This window comes from Petaurus breviceps, unplaced genomic scaffold, assembly GCF_028583685.1.
Source record: "Petaurus breviceps papuanus isolate PSGF00001 unplaced genomic scaffold, PetGlider_PUasm1.0 226, whole genome shotgun sequence".
NCBI classification, from domain to species: Eukaryota; Metazoa; Chordata; class Mammalia; order Diprotodontia; family Petauridae; genus Petaurus; species Petaurus breviceps.
In genome coordinates this window covers 8,756,546-8,774,367 of record NW_027185890.1, presented here as the reverse complement: position 1 = coordinate 8,774,367, position 17,822 = coordinate 8,756,546, and the positions used below count along the sequence as shown (strand labels likewise).

Genomic DNA, 17,822 nt, shown 5'->3' with positions numbered 1-17,822 from the left:
TCATAAATGTAGTATTAGAAGGGACCTCAGAGGCCATCTAGTCCAATTCCTTCATTTTAAATATGAAGAAACAGGCCTACAGAGTTGAAGTGATTTTGCCAAAGGTCACACAGATGGCAGGATCAGGAGCAAGAGTTGAATTCAGGTTCTCAGACTCCAGAGCTACAGGTTTTTCCCACTGTAGCTATGGCCTCTTTTTTTCTTGCCAAGGACTTTTGCATTTGAAAAGACTGATCAACAACAGCTAAGAGGGAGTTGATATCCAATAAGAGATAGAACCCTAACCTGCTTTGACGATTTTAGGTCACTAGGTTCAGATGAAACTTTAGCCTTGAATAATTAAAGAACTATAACTAAAAGATATGAGTACTAAGTTAGTATAAGTATCTTTGAAAAGACTGTAAGAGAATGGTAGTTTTACATGTTTGGAAAAAAGTAAATATCATGAATCTGCAAACCATAGGCCACTAAGCCTGATGTAGATTACTAGAAAAAGTCTAAAACAAATCATTAACTAGACAGTTGATGAATATTTAGAAGGAAAAAGTGATGATAAAAAGGCTTTAAAAGAGACTTCATCAGGATGAAATTTTGAGGGTCTGGAGGAAAAACAAGTTTTCCAGGGAAGATGATTAATTTAAGTTTTGGACTTGTTGAGTCTGATCAAGTTCTATGGAAACATCCAGATAGAAATAAATAACCAGTATGTTAATTTGGTATCTGGAACTTTAGTTTGAGGGAAATGATGAACCTAAAGACATTATAGGTCATATTAACAGCTATAATGACCTCAAAGAGGCACTTGGAATGCTAACCTGAATTCTAGTTTGAGAAGTACTTTCTTAAAACCTAGGCATGTTATATATTTTGAAATGCTGTAGTAATGCTTCATGGTGTTTCTTTTTCAGTTAAGTGAATAAAAGTTTTAGTTGAAGAGGCTTTTTTTTTTCGTTCATATAAACATTTGTTTTAGATTACCAGAATAATATAAAGGAGAGCAATACTAAAAAGATCAATTTTTACTTTAGAGGAGTGCAACTGAAGCATAATTCAGAACTGGTGGAATTTAAGTGTGAAAGAGGCATAAACATATCGGCCATGTTTTGACAGTGTATTTCTTTTGCTTAACTATACTTCTTCATTAGAAGAGAGTTCTTACTAGTGGTGATGGTCATGATTTAGGAAAGTTAAACAATATTAGAAAAACATCAATAGAACATTTAAGAAATAAGTAAAAATAAATAGTTCTCTTTGGTCAGTATAGTAAAAGTTTAAATCTGAGAATTTTACTTATTCTAATGTCACATGTGGGACAAGCTCTTATAAAGGAATTTAAAAATAAAACAAAACCTGGCAACCACTACAAAACTTCATTTAAAGAAAACCAAACTCTTCTTTATTTAAAAAAAAATATTTTAAACTATTATGTTCAACAAATAAACAGGCAAAAATTTGGTCAGAAAGCTAACTGTATTAACTGACACAAATAAATGTTCCAAATGTGTTACAATACATTATTAACAGAACTATTTACATGCATATTTACAGTATTTTTTATACATACTTTTTTTTTTTAACCTACTGTTAGGACGTTGGAAATAAGTACAGGTTCAAGTTTGGTAGGCAATTTACTTAAATTACTCAGAACAGAACCAAACAAAAATTAAAGTATTATTAGGAAAAAATTACTCTCTTTAAAAATTATAAGGAAGGAAAAAAAACCCAGAACTATAAGTAGTAGGCAAATAAACCTGTTAAAATTCTCAAGTACAAAATTTCCAAAACTACAAAATAAAACTGAAGTTATATAAATTGAATTAAAAGACAATGTTCCAGTTCTTTTCTGGAGGATAATCAAGTTAGTGATGTGAAAAAATTAAGCTTGTAGATCTAAAAAAGGAAAAAAAAAAGAAAAAGCTGCCAAAGTAGCAGAAAATGTATGCTTGACTTTGTTCTTGAAGTAATTTTATCACAGGAAGCACTATGGTTCTTTGAGCTTTCTCCTATAAAATGCTTTAGCTGTCAATTTTCTTCCACAACCTAATAGATTACCAGGGTCTTTAAAAATTAAGTAGTATTTAGTTTGCATATGTAACATCAGTTGTTAAGAATGATTTCAAACTCTGAATGCTAAAGCTTTTTTCATGATTATGACTCATATTTGAGACCCAATTTGTTAGTGGATACTTATTAACCTAAAATTGTATTATTAATAACTAATAAAAAGGGAGTTACATTTATGTAGTAATGTAAAAGCTACAGTTTATTTTTTCTCAAGGAAAATAGTATTTTATTTTAGTAAGATAAACTTCTAATCAGTAAAATTTTCTTTCAACATGTCACTTATTTCAAATAAATTTTATTGCAGCCAAAACAGTTCATAATATGTACAGAATAAACTATGATATATATACACAATTTAAATTATAGGAAATAAGTTTACTTTTTTTGGGCAGATATTGTTAAACAAAATTAAAGTTGCATACATTAGTAACTTAAACTCAACATCCTTAATTTGGTATAAATGTGACATGTTTCCTTGCTTCCTTCTGTTTTGCTAATCACCATACCTAAACTGCCTTATAAAGATATCTTTTTATCTAACTTTACTGTTTTCTCTTACGCTCTGATTCTAAGCAAAATTTTTCATAGGCTTCTTCTATTTCTGGGTCCATCTCATCATCAATGTCATCCAAGTATCTGTAAAAGAAGCAATGATGATTCTAAATTATTCATATACCTATCATTTATTCAGAAAGTAGCTGCTTCAATTCTAAGACACTGAAACAGTTGGTTATCTACTTCCTGAAGTTCTTTTGTCTCAGATTCATGGTAAAACCTAAACTGTATCAACTTATAAAAATATTTCATCAAAAACTCTCTCTCCAACAACCTATTTTTAAAAACTAATACCACAAATACATATCTGTTTTAATAACAATATGGCATAAACTACTCTTCTAAATACAGAATTCTGGGGTTATGATATTTTATCAGTTTGGCTCTGCCATTTGACTTTTAATGGTGCTTTATCATCTGATACTTATCAGAAATTTAATTTCACTAAAAAGACCATTACACCAATGACATACCTGAACTATATAGCATTTACTTAGAATCAGACTTCCAGGATAGGAAGTAACCTTAGAGACCATCCACTAGGCCAAACCAGAAAACTGAGGCTTAGAGAAGTTATATGACTTGGCCAAGGACACACAACCTGTTCGTGACAGTGTAGGGTTAGAACTCATCTCTTGGCTCCTACATTGTAATGAGTCATTCCACTATAATGCTTACTGTTGTTTTTAACTTCAAAATCTACCCTTCACACCAAGTCTTAAAGTATAGCTACATTATAGCAGAGTATTATTAAAATCCTACCCCTGACAACAGCTATGTAATCTCTGTGTCTTAAACAACTGCTAGGACTTACATTCCCAAATAAAGACACAAATAACATCAAAGATCCTTTTTATATTAATAAGTTACTCAGAATAAACACTCTGTGCTTATTTTAAGTCCAAGACATTAGTTATGTATATTTGTTTATACAATTTTTAAAGTATTAAGTACAACAAATACAACGTTCTAGAACGAATACTTTTGGAGAGGAGAGGATCATATTTTAAGCATCATTATACTGAGGAAACGTTTTCTTTTTTATAAATTAAAAAGAAGAAAGCACTGTTATCATATAATACCTACAACATTAGTGTTACTTTTTGATCCAGTAACCTCACTACTAGGAATATACTTTAAGGAATATTATTGATAGGAGAGGACTACTTTGAATAAAAATTTTTTTAGCAGCATTATCTGTGCCAGCAAAAAGCTGAAAATACATTGTCAAATGATCGAGAACTGGCTGAATTGTGGCATATTAATATACAGTACTACTATTCTGCCAAAAGAAACTATAAACATAAAGAATCCAAAGAAATATATAAACCCTTATCAGAAATAAGAAAGTAGAATGAAAATAACATACATACTTGCTACAAAAGCTATAATAGTGTGAAAATACAAACAAGATTGTAAAGGGAATATGGAAGCAAAGATGTTTATCTTTTAGTTAAAGTTATTTTCTAAGACAACTGTAAATATCAAATATTTAGTTTTATAAATTTTGTTCTTAGTTGATAATTACTAAACTTAAGATTTTTAAAACTGTTATGTGTCAAACAGCAGGAAAACAGACAAATACAACTCTAAGTAATCAAAATATATGGCTTCTCAACATCTAATTTTTTAACAACAAATTCATCTAGGAAAATGCTTTTCGTAAGAATGATGCAGTATTTTAAGGAAGCTCTGCCATAGAGAGATGTTTTATAGAGAAAAAAATCAGCTACAAATGAAACATACGGATCTCCAGCCCCTGATAAGTCTGTTCCATTTTCCTCATAATCTGGGAAGAAATTCTCTCTGTCAAGTAACTCCTGATACTTTTCTTGATAATCTATATAAAAAAGAGAAATATCATAGCTTAAGATGCTTTAAAAAAAACCTTTATATACAAATATTTCTAAGTAATTCACCTATAATTATGTGACATATTGGACTTCTTTTCACACTTTCAGTCCACCCCTCTTTTGTGAATTAGATAAGGTTGGGAAAAAGTCCGCAACAATGTAGAAACAAAAATAAATAGCTTCTGTGGAAACAGAACTCTAATCCCAGTTTTGTTATTATAACGTTTTTGTTAAGTGAATTGCAAAAAGCTAAGATTTATTAATATTGTTGATTAAATATCACCTAATAATCTATTTAATTTTGCTGGTCAAATGAGAATTATGCTTAATATTCATCATCCTGCTGAAAGTAATAAAGAAGAAGGATGAAGCAGGAATTTATAAACAGTTTACACCTCGTAGGCAATATTGCCAAGACTGACAAAGACTTCTAACCCAATGGTTCTTATCCTAAAGTCTGTAAATTTATTTTTGCTCTTAATATTTTGTTCATTGTACATCAATATAATTGGTTTCTTTTGAAATACTCTGTATTTTATGGATTTAAAAGCATTCTGAAAAGGAATCCATAGACTTCATGAGACAAAGGGATCCAGGATACAAAAAAGTTAAGAGCCCCTATAATAAACAACATGTAGTCTAACAAGCAAGTCTAAGAATAGAGGCTGATAAGGATGTTGGAAGCAGAAGACCTGAATCTGAATGCTGGCTCAGACACTAGAACTTTGGTATCCTGGGCAACTCAATGAGACTGTTTCCTTATGAGTAAAATGAAGACTATTCATCTACCTCCTAGGATTGCTGAAAGATCAGATGACACATGCAAATAAAGATGTTTGCAAATCTTGAAGTGCTAAATAAATGTTAGTTTTTATTAGTAATAATCACATAATATTCACCATTTATAAGGATCCTTCAGGTAGCACATGGTACAGTATTTTTTTTTTTTTAGAGCAATCAGGGTTAAGTAACTTGTTCAAGGTTACATGGCCAGTTATTTCTGGGTGTGGTGCCGAGTATCTGAGCCCGGATTTGATCCAGGACTTCCCGACACTGGAGCTGGTGCTCTTACTCGCTGTGCTACCTGGCCGCCCCGGTACAGTATTCTTATACGATATTTTAAGAAAGCTCTACCACAGATGTTCCATAGAAAGAAAAATCCAGTTTTTTTTCTCTTAAAAATAAATTACTTCAGTTTCTGACATGAATGAACAATTCCTTGATCGATTTTTATTAAATACCATATCAACTCATTAGTCTCATCAAAAGAAGTCACAACATTCTGGAAAAGCCCTAAATGTCAAACAGGAGTGAGGGTTAAAGTTGTCTGGTCTTATAATTCCTACCTATGTATTTCAAATTTTAGGTTCAAATACTATTTTTTCCATAGTTTGCTTAATCTCTCAAAGAAATTCAACCCTAAAATATTTTGTACGTTTCTCACTGCATTCCATTTTATTGTGTATTGTTTTATTTTTCCTTCTAAATCAGAGTTTGGCAAACTACAGCCCCTTCAAGTTAGATCTAGCCTGCTGCTAGATTTTGTATGCCCAAAATATATTTGAAAATGTAAAAACCACTTCTAGCTCCCAGACTATGAAAAAACAGGTAGCAGGCCCCCAGGTCATGGGTTTGCCAACTCCTGCTTTAGAAAATGAGCTACATGATGGTAGAGATTCTATCTTATTCTCCTTTACATCCTCATAACAACTAACAGTGAGCGCCTTGAACACAGAAAGTGCTTTTTGAATGAAAGAACAAAAAGCTAGATTAAAGTTGTAACAGTAATGAAAACTGAAGATCCCTTTGTATTGCCAAGCTAACAGGTACTTAGCACTTAGTTTCAAATTAAGCCACTGTAAAGAAACATAAGATATGAATCCCTGTTGCTGACCAGGGAGGAACTAATACTGTATATAAGGAAAAGCCCCAGCTGGGAGAGACACAACTTGGGGCATGCATCGTGGAAACAGAGCAGTTACAGCTGGGGAGAGAGAAAGAGACAGAAATTCTCTCAGCGAGCATCTGGAGGCTGGGCTGCTACTGCTGGACTTTACACTGCACTGAGAGAATTAAGCAAGCCATGTGAAGGCTGGATAAAGTGATTCTGACTTTGAGAACAGAGCTGGATAAAGTGATTTTGATTTTGAGAACAGAACTTGTGGTGTTGGAACTTCTTCAGACAGCCAGCCGAACTCCGACAGAGCTTCTGAGAACCAGTTGGAGCTGCCAGAGGAAGCATGACTGTGGTATCAGTACTTTGTCTGTCCTGGGTCTATGTTGATTTCACAGGCAGAAAGTGAATCGAACTGATACTGCCGACTATGTGTGAATATTGTTGTAATTCTACTAAAGTTTGATGTGTATAGATATTGTTGTGGCTCTGGTAAGATTTCTTTTCTCAAGAACAGAAGCTATGAAGACTTGAGGTAGACTGGACATTGTGTGCTTCAATGTGGAGCAGGCACTGCACAGAGAGCTGGACAAGGAACTGGGAGTTGTATGCCTTTGAACTCAGGTGGCAGTTGGTTAGATTTGGGCAAGAGCTGGGACCATGGAAGAGGAACCATGGAAGCTGAAAGCCTGCCTCAAGTCAAGATGAAATTGTCAATGAGTAGTGACTGATGAAATCATCCTTAAGGATGATTGAATGATTGAGTTACTAAATGACTGTATTTTGTTTAAAACTATGTGGCCATTTTAATGATAGGTTGTTGAGCTGTGACATGGTGAATGCTGTATTTTGATTTTCTATGAATGTTTTACACTGATTTGTTACTGAATAAAGAGAGAGTTCACTATACTATGTAATCAGAACCTTGAAGCTGTTCATAGCAGCAGTCCTCTACAAAGCTGCTTTGTGTTTGGCTTTATAATGGCTTAATTTGAAACTAAGTGCTAAGTACCTGTTAGCTTGGCAATACAAAAGGATCTTCAAATTTCATTACTATTACAAAAGTATATGACACATATTAAGGATGCTAGAAGACAATCTATTTAATAAGGTGCCCTTTGTTTCTATTCCGGATTTTATGTATTATTATTGCTTTGAATGGTCATGTGGATGTCTCTGCATAAGAGCAAATCTTAATCCTAAGGTACTATACTGTACTATGTATAGTCCTACAGGGCTTGGTAATAGTGGGTTATTCTATTGGACTAGTTTCTTAATTCACCAATAAAATGAAATATGACATACTCTACTTTTGTGTACTTTAGTAGGTGGTTTACTAGTATTTTCCAGTATCAGAAGAAACAGAAAATAGAATTTGGAATTATTCCAATAATAGTACTGGTAGAAATAGAAAAACAGAATGTCATAGTGAATAAAGCAATACATTTGAAGTCAGGAAGAAACAGGCTTAAACCCTGCTTCAGATATTTAACCAGCTACATAACCCTAATCTCTTTTGGTCTTAGTTTCCTCAACAGGAAAACGAAGGACTTGGACCTGAAGACCTCTAGGGTCCCTTTCAGCTTTAAATCTATGATTCTGTGAACATAATTTCCATTAATTCCACACAACTAGCCAATAAGTACATATTTCTACTAACCTCCAAGATTTCTCATTCTTCTGTTATTGGGGCTTTCCCAAGAATTAAAATTGGTAAGACAAATGTTTTTATGGCACTTAAGTGCCAAAATAAATGTATTTATCTATCTGACTTGCTTTCATCTACTCCTTATTTCCTCCCCTTCATGTCAACACAATGCAAAGTAATTTTAATATTAACCTTATATAAAATATAACCAATAAGATAAACCTGCTCCTAGAATAGTGATATATTCTACAAAGTCAAGTAATTCTTTTGTATTTTTTATTGTTCCTCATCAATAGCAAGACTGTGTTAACATAACTATTTTTTACATCTTGCTAAGGGTCAGGTAAAAGAAGCTTATAATAAAAATAATAAAAACTAGCCATATGTATAATTATATGTATATTATGAGAATTCTGTCAAATATTAGATGAACTATGGGTTAACAATGCTATTACTTCAAAAAATATACACAATAGAGTAAAAAACGTCCAAAAACTCTAATTACAGCTTACTTCTAAAGTAGAAGTACAGAACAGAAACTGATATAAACATCTTATTGATTTTCTGCATATATATATATATATATATATATATATATATTTTTTTTTTTTTAAAGCAATTGGGGTTAAGTAACTTGCCCAAGGTTATATGGCCAGTTATTTTGTGTGGGTGTTAAGTATCTGAGGACGGAACTGATCCTGGGTCCTCCTGACTCCAAGACCGGCACTCTTACTCACTGCGCCACCTAGCCACCCCTATTTCCTGCATATATATTATAACAGTCAATAAAATTGCCTTCTCTATAAAAATTCTCTAAAGTAGATGATAAAAAGCATGAAATCAACCAATCTTAATAAATATTGGATGGTTTTATTTCATGCTTTTTATCATCTACTTCAGAGAAAACTGTTATTGTTAAAACAACATACCTGGATCAGCAGCAGTAAAAGGAATGCCATCAGATGTATAAAATGTTGGTTCATTCTAGAATTAAAATGGTAAGATATTATGGAATAAACAATAGTTTATTCAGTTACTGCTTCTTAAGAAACACTGGCAAAAGACAAATCAATGACTGTCTACATTGTTAAGCTTGTAGGAACAGATAAAAATCTATATGGTCCATAAAAATGTATTGGAGCTTTACAGTTCTAACCCTAAAACCTGGTATTTATTCCCCTTAACTAGGGTACACCTTCTTTTTCTTTATGCCTGGTTTTGGTTGCTAATTTGGACATAAGAAAGTAATAACAGTTGGCTAACATCAAATTTGGGGGGACAAATAATATAGCAAATTTATTTAATATAAAAATTATGATTCATATCCCAAATAAAGTATTTCAATTTTGAACACTGTCATACCATAAAATAATTAGGATCATTTTCGGGTGTTGCTTCTCTATATGTTGAGGTGGCATGAACTCTACCCCAGTTACTTGATCGAAGTTCTACTAGCTTCAAAAGCATCTGTTTTACATCTCTGCAGTAAACAAAAGTTTATAATGCATTAGAACAATAATGGAAATTTTCTTGCAATCTGGTAATATGTAATCTGGTTTCTCAAAGTCCTTAAAATTTTAGGATTTTATTTAGCCGTGCTGCTTAAATCCTTACCTTCTGAATTTTCCTATATAGTCAAAATCTATCTCAATTTCTAAAACTTCAACAAATATGAAGGTCTAGATTAACTATATCTTTAAATGTGGTCTAGAATGCCATCACTAGTTCACACTGATTATTTAGTTCTTTGAGGACAAAGACTGTGTCGTATTTTTTTCATAATCTATATTGGCCAGAGCATCATACACATTCAAATATGTGTTGAATAAACAGGAAATTCTTGGCTTCCTTCCTTGTTTTATCTATTTCTGTCTCATTTATGGAAAAAAATATGTATAAATACTAAAATTTACTTGGGTTACATTTACTGGATTTCTAATAGAAGATATACATCTGATTACTGATATGACAATATAAATCTTGGAATTTGTAAATGTGGTAGTTATAGATCTAAGAAATATTAGCTGCTGTTGACTTAATTATTATAACCCAGTCCAAAATTAAATTATAACTGAAATGAAAACATCTTTAGTGAGGCACTTTTATCTAGTTACCACACTAACAAACACCTTACTCTGTTAGTCAGTTATCTACATATCTTGGTAAGTTTTTAAACCGATTCTTTGTAGAAGAACGGGTATGGTACAAAGAATAAAAGCAAAATGGCCAGATGAGTAAAAGTCAATCAAAAAATAGTAATCCCTTGAATAAAAATTTCTGCATCACTGCAAAATATTTAAGATAGTGAATTCATTTATTCTTAAGATAAAATGTTCCTAAAAAAGCATAGTAAAACAAAACAGCCCACAAATAGAAAGCAGGGATGAATTGCATTAAAATTAGGCTGCTATCTATGTCACTTCTCTTCCCACCTGCTGCAATTTGCATCTAGGACAACATTTTCAATTCTCTGAATCACTTCTTCCATATCTGTCTTTCCTTTTTCCTTCCATGCATCTTCCAAAACTGACCCTGTCAACTAAGAAAGCAGGTTATTAGTAAAAATAAAGAATTCAATAAACTACAGAAATTCTTAAAAAAGCAAGATTATTAGTTGCATTCCTAACATTCTCTGACAAATATAGAATCACTGAGCCAAAAGCAACTTTAAGAGATGACCAGTCCAACCTCATTTTATAAAATGAGGAAACGGATGAATCTGAGGTGAAATGGCTTGCTCAAGACAACATTGCTAGTTAATAGCAAATAAAAGACTAGCACTCGTCACCACTGCTCTTCCCTTTACAGCAAGCCATCTCATTTTCCTAATTTTTTCTTTATGACTACAAAACTCCTAATACTACTTTTGGGGTCTTCAACTGGCTATGGTTCTAACTGGATTAGAGAACAGCTAAAACTCAACTTTGGCCATGGCACTAATAATCATAAATATACAATTTTGCTTTCATTTCTCTTACACACCTAGGCTTTCAGGTCATTTAAAAAGGGTTAACTTTTGCCAGTAAATCTTTAAAATGTATTGTGAGTGCCCTGAAGCCCATAACAACTCAAATATAACCATAAAATTAAACTCCATCCTTATATAAATCTGAAAATTAGTTTCTACAGTGACCTAGTTCTTATATTGAAGTAGATTATTAAGAAGACAAATATATTAGACAGCACTTAATTAGTGAAATTTGGACATACCTATGTTTATTATATGAATGTATAACTGCCCCCCCCATATCAGTATGATGTTCTCTGCATCTTAAAATTTCTCCTCTACTTTTTCAGTCAAAAAGAAAAATGAGATTTTCTATGTATGTAAAAAACCTAAGTGAAAATGATTAACGCAAAGGTTAATGTTCTTTGTGCAACTGATCCTTTATCCATTGCTCCACATAAGTAACCAACTACTATTTGTTAAAAGAAGTGCTTCAGTTATTTTGTGACATTTCATAGAGCTACATGCTATAGGTATTATCAATTGTAAAACTTAAGATCAAAACCTCACAACTGAAGTGAAGTTAAATGAGCAAAAATTAGAGAAAAACTATAGGGCATCTCAAAGACTCAGGCCCCCAATTATTAAAAAAGGGTAGGGATATTTTAAAATTATATATACAAGTATAAATATGTACATATAATTATGCACGCGCACACACACATGTGCCAGGTCCACATGTGTAACTGAGTTGTTTCAAAAGTTCATTTTTAAAGATGTCCCAAATATAACTTAATTTCTGTAGAAAAATTTAAGTGCTTGGTAAAGTGCCCACCTGAGTCCATAAAAGCTCATTCATGAAAAAGAATAGAAAACAATACCACTACAACAATAAACCAAAATAAAAAATCTAAATTGACTAAAAGGTTTTCATTTTTCTTGAATGCTAGTGCTTGAGGAAAATCAACTTTAATTGAGGAAGGAAAAGGCATCAAATGCAAACTTTTTTTGGTAGAGATTTCTAAAAGGGATTTCTGGTATCTTTCAAAGGCTCAGGAACTAGGGTAGGGGTGGGGAACCTGTGGTCTCAAGGCCATGTGTGGCCCTCTAGATCCTCAAGTGCAGCCCTATGACTGAATCCAAACTTCACAGAACAAATCCCCTTAATAAAAGGCTTTGTTCTATAAAACCTGGACTCAGTCAAAAGGCTGCCTGGCCCCAAGGACCTAGAAGGCCACAGATTCCCCACCCAAGATCTACAGGATGTTAACTGTGCTAATTCTTTCAGTAGGTCACAAACTAGATAGGCTCACAAATAGGAAAAAAAGGCTTTGGGAAAGAAGGAGAAGGAAATAAGACTTTTCTAAAGTAACTGAAGAAAAGTTGGGAGAGGAAGGCCAAAGTGACCAAGAGTAAAATTGCCTAAGGTGAAATAACAAACTATGAATAATGAAAAAAAAGAAAAAGGAGGTGAGGAAGAAACAGGGTTAACACTGCCTGTTTATGATAACCATTATGAGTAAGAAATGGTACAGGGAAGAAAAGTTTATGGGTAGGAAGCCCTCTCTGGGGCACACAACCAACTCAGCATAAGCTTGTTGTGTCTGCAGATGTTTCAAGTTCAAGAGGTTGTTAGGCTGTTCCTAAATACAGGATGTTCATGGGACATATGTTTTGAACTCAAGGGCCTATATATGAAGACAAATATTTATGTTAAATAATCAAGTATCAGTATGCTTCTCTTCCTATTGCCAAAATATTTCTTTCTTAGCATTTAGGGGAGGTTGCTGCAAAAATTGCTCATGGTAATGAAGTTCTGCTTCCACTGAATATTTTATAGAAATTTCAGTGTATACTTCTTAGTTTTATGAAGAAACAAAAGAATATCTGAGGAGTATTTGTTAAGGAAGGCAATAAGAAGTATAATCGTTAGAATTAAGAACAAAAGCTACAAACAGTGACAACTACCTTAGACTCTACTACAACTTACAGGTGGATGATGGAATACCTTCAGGCAAATTTCCTTAAAGTTTATGTGAGTAGAAGGTTTTCATATAACTAACCATAAGAATAATAAAAATTAAGAGTACTTTTTTGTTATGTAAAAGATATAAAACATTCCCATTAAATAGCAGGAAAAATTATAAAAAGTGAATTAAAGTTCACAAAAAACATGAGTCAGAATATGGTGTTAATATTTTTTAATCAACCCTCAATTAGCATTTACTTAAAAGCATATACCAGGTACTGTGCTTATCCTTTAGCTGTTCAATGTAAGACTGTAAAGTTTATCTGAAGTTCTTGATAAAAAAAAACTTAGTATGTGTATTGTGAATAATTATAATATAGTCTCAATTTTTCTTCTTTTTTTCTAAACACGACAGACACAATGAATGTTAAGATTTGAAAGAAAATTTTTAGTAAACCCTACCTTCAGTAGTTTTACTGCACAGATTAAATTGCTGTCCACAGGATTAGAAAAAAGGGCATTCAGTAATTCTCGAAGACCAAACTGAAGAATATCCGCCCTTGTAACCTGCCCCTTTGTTCCCTTAATCTATGAAACAAAATAAAATGATTAAAACTTTGCTACCACATTATAAAGACCTAGTTGGACAAAGTTTAAGGGTTATGGAAGAATGCTTCTGTTTAATTTAAGAATAAAAAATATATTTTAGTTCTACAAACTGATATCTTAATGTAATCACCTTGTCATAATTACTTTGCACATATCTATAAAGTTTATCCCTATAAATTGATCAGGTCACTATAAAAATGCAATTTTCTCAAAACTTTCAAATGTGCCAAACAGCAGATAAAAATAAGAATTAATTTTAAATATCTGCAAAACAAATAACATATTAAGTACATTATACAGATAGATAATACTAAACTTGGAGTCAGGAAGATGAGAATTTGAATCCTGATTTAGATACCTACTGGCTATGTGATCTTGAATAAATCACTTCAAGTCAATAAGCATTTATTAAGCACCTGCTATGTGCCAGGCATTGTGCTAAGCACTCGAAATCTCAGGACTCACTAAATTCAGGGGAGTTCATGAAACACCAAAATAAAATATAAATAGAAGAGGGCACAGTACGAAGCCCTGGTGTACACGTGTATATAGAGGCAGGATATCTATGATGATTCAGTAAAGCAGACTTAAAAGAGGTAAGGTTAGCAAGGTAGAAGAACCAGGGGAGGAGAATCATGGAAAACCGAGGGATATTCAGGAGGAAGGTATGGTCATGAGCATCAAGTGAAGTCATTTCATTCAAGAGAAGTCAAGAAGAATGAGAACTGAGAAAAGGCCAGTTAATTTGGCAACAAAGAGCTTTCTGGTAACCTTGAAAAATGAGAGATAAGGAAAGAAATGAGTGAAAACACTAGGAGTATGGCTATAAGAGCAAGACAGTTATATGATAGTAATCTGAGTTGATGACAGGGTTAAATGGAATTTTTTTCAGTATGAAGAATTCAGCACATTTGGAGGCATAAGAGATGGAATTAATGGACAAAGTGTAATTTAGGAAAGACAGAGGGTCAGAAAAAGGAGAGGGGATGATCAACGAGTAAGCTCTTAGACAGAAAGGAATAGGATTCAAAGGCAAAAGTTAAGGGATTGGGGTGGCTAGGTGGCACAGTGAATAGAGCACCAGCCCTGGAGTCAGGAGGACTTGAGTTCAAATCTGGCCTCAGACACTTGACACAAAACTAGTGTGTGACCTTGGGCAAGTCACTTAACCCCAATTGCCCTACCTTCCCCCCCTCCAAAAAAAAAGTAAAAGGGATTGGCCTTGGCAAAGAGAGAGGCCACCTCTTTCTCCAAGACAGCTACAAAAGAGGAAAAAACAGGATGATATTGAAAGAATCTAAGGGCATAATTCCAAGGAGAAAAGGAAGCTTATGGTGGTTGGACTCAATTTTCTTGGTAAAGTATGTAAAAAGGTACTCTGCTAAAGGTGAAAGGATTGGAAGAAAACATATGCTGTGAGAAATATAACAGGGAGTCAATCAGGGAAGAAAAAAATAATTACCATGCAGTAAAAAAGTATTTATGTCACACTTATTTGTTCTGTATTTATATATGTTGCCTCAGGGCAACATAACCATTTCTCTTTTCTTTGATTTTTACCTAAATGTTCCTGACCGTGCTTTACCCATTCTGGTTTATGGATCTCCATACATGCAGTGATACTTATAAAGCTGTATTTATTTCCTTGCATTAAGAAACACTAGGTCATTTTATCACCTGTACTTTATGCATTCCTATATAGGCATGTGAGACCATGAATATTACTGCCCCTCTTCCCATATATCATCTGCTATGAATTACTAGGACATTCACTGTTATTCTTACTCTATGATAAATGTTCATCTTTAAGGTATCTGGATTTATGGTTATAGGTAAGCTCTCTTCTGCCCCTCCAATTTCAAGTTAAAGCATGGTCTCCAGGCAAATCAAAACAGGCCCTCCTTTCACATGACAGCCATTTAAATACCTGAAGATAGTTACTATGTCCCTTTTAAATTTTCTCTTCACCAGGCTAAACGTGCCCATCATCTAATTTTCATGATATGGACTCAAAGTTTCTTCACTATCCTGGTTACCCTCCTCTGGATATTCTCCATCTTATCAATATCCTTCTTAAACAATGACATCCAGAAATGAATACAATACTACACATGAAGTCTGATGAGGACATAGTGGGGAAATAAGATTATCCTGACATGACTTGTTTAGGGAAGAACTGGGAATTTCTCAGCTTCTTTTAATGCAGATCAAAATCACATTAGCTTTGTTGACTGCCACACTACCTTAATAACTCATATTATGTTTGTGATGTTTTAAAACACAGAGATCTTTTTCAGAAGTGAAACAGTATTTTCATATATCTGCATATGCCTTTGTCATCTCATATTTGTTGAACTTAATTAAATATAAAGTACAAGACTTTATATTTATTGCTAGTGAATTTCATCTTATATTAGATTCTGCTCATAAGATAAAACTTATCCCCATGTAAAGAGAAGTAGAGAGTGGTCCTATGGTTTGATAAGTTTTGAGAAATAGGTATTAGATTAAAATTATAAATTCAACAAACATTTAAGCACCTACTATGTGCAAGGCAAATAATGATTCAAATTAAAGTTTACATTCTGTTAGTAGGTACAAAACATACCAACAAAAAGCATAATGCAACAAAAATTGAGGAGAGAAGGTTCACAAACATAGGGATCAATGACAGCTTCACAGAGAAAGTGACCCCTGAGTTGAGGCTTGAAGGATGATAAGAATTCTAAGATGAGGAGGAAGTGCATTTTAGGTATGGGAAACAGCTTGTGTGAATTCAGAGAGTTGGGAGATAGACTATCAAGCTAAGGGAATGACTACTAGCCTAGTTTAACTGGAACACAGTTTGTGAAGAGGAATAACATAAAAGAAGGATGGAAAGGCAGGTGAAAGCCAGATTTTAGAGAGCTTTAAAAGTACTTAGTTATAAGTAAATTTAGTGGTACAAGTCTCATCTAATATTTGTGCTCTGATATAATGGATATTAGTCCTGGGAAGGGTCTTAAAGATCATTTTATACATAAGGAATCAGATCTAGAGAGCTGAAGTAATTTTCAGGCACTACTTGGTGATATATGTTTTAAAACAAATGTTTCCCAAATGATAACACAAAAAAAAGAAACTTAAAAAAAATACAAAATAAATAGGTGGTGAATGAATTACCAATTAACATACACAGAATTCAATGTACTAAAGTCAAAAAACAAGGGAATCAACCAGTATTCATTTACATCACTTCAGATAAAGGGGCTTAGTTACAAGTTGCTCCTTGCACTGACTTTTCAATAAGTGATTCACTAGACCATGTAGTCCCTGAGGGTACCTGATGCATTGTTACCTCAGTGATATAAGCAGAGATTTTGGCCAGTATGTTCTAAATATAAATCTGCTCCACAAGAAGTATATAGTGGCTTAGCATTTTTAAAAAACATGTGACTACTGAAGAACAAGATTAATTTGCGTAGAGACCTAAGAAGTGTCTACTATATAATCACACTTCATATGTATTTGTTGAGTAAGAAATTCAAAATAACAGGGGTTAAATTTGTATGAATAATTTTTTTCCTTTTTAGAGGGTGAAATTGGGGTTAAGTGACTTGCCCAAGGTCACACAGCTAGTTTTGTGTTAAATGTCTGAGGCTGGATTTGAACTCAGGTCCTCCTGACTTCAGGGCTGGTGCCCTACTGACTATGCCACCTAGCCGCCCCTTGTATGAACAAATTTGCAGAGCAAAATAAACAGAATTGTAAGAGAATAAATATAAACAAAGACTGACAACATTAATAGGATAAAAAGGATAACTAAAAGAAAATTTAGAACTCTGAAAATGGTTGTGGGGATGCAAGGAGGAAGAGATAATCATATGTCCTTCCTTCATGGGTAGGAAATTATTCCCTCTTCATGGGACTAACAGAATACAATAATATATATTCATTGTCAGACAAGGTTTCTATAATTGACTTATTTTTTATTTTTTGCTTTTTGGAGGGCACTTGGGATTAAGTAACTTGCCCAAGGTCACACGGCTTGGATTTTTTTGTGTGTGTGCTAAGTGTCTGAGACCAGATCCAAATTCAGGTCCTCCTGACTCCAGGGCTGGCACTCTACTCACTGTGCCACCTAACCACTCCACTATAATAGACTTTAAAAAAAAATTGTTTCTTTCACAAAAGTGGGGGTCCAACCTGGAAGAGTGGAAAATGATTACAGCAGGAGAAGGGGGGCAGGAAGAGAAGCAGCTAGTAGTTATACATACCAACTATGTACCAGGTACTCTGCTAAG

The 17,822-nt window shown here is 33.4% G+C and overlaps 1 protein-coding gene across 4 annotated transcripts in view; it reads right to left on the bottom strand.

Annotated features, from left to right (window-relative positions):
• Positions 1-1,369: 1,369 nt before the first annotated feature.
• PAIP1 (poly(A) binding protein interacting protein 1) overlaps positions 1,370-17,822 on the bottom strand; it is a 42,811-nt gene continuing 26,358 nt past the window's right edge. For all 4 annotated transcript variants that reach the window (XM_069095317.1, XM_069095316.1, XM_069095315.1 and 1 more), the window contains exons 6-11: positions 13,393-13,518; positions 10,447-10,553; positions 9,377-9,494; positions 8,944-8,998; positions 4,366-4,459; positions 1,370-2,700 (exon numbers count right to left, since the gene is read on the bottom strand). In XM_069095317.1, coding sequence (XP_068951418.1) covers positions 2,607-2,700; positions 4,366-4,459; positions 8,944-8,998; positions 9,377-9,494; positions 10,447-10,553; positions 13,393-13,518 — 594 coding nt within the window. In that variant the 3' untranslated portion in view covers positions 1,370-2,606. The remainder of the gene's footprint in view (positions 2,701-4,365; positions 4,460-8,943; positions 8,999-9,376; positions 9,495-10,446; positions 10,554-13,392; positions 13,519-17,822) is intronic.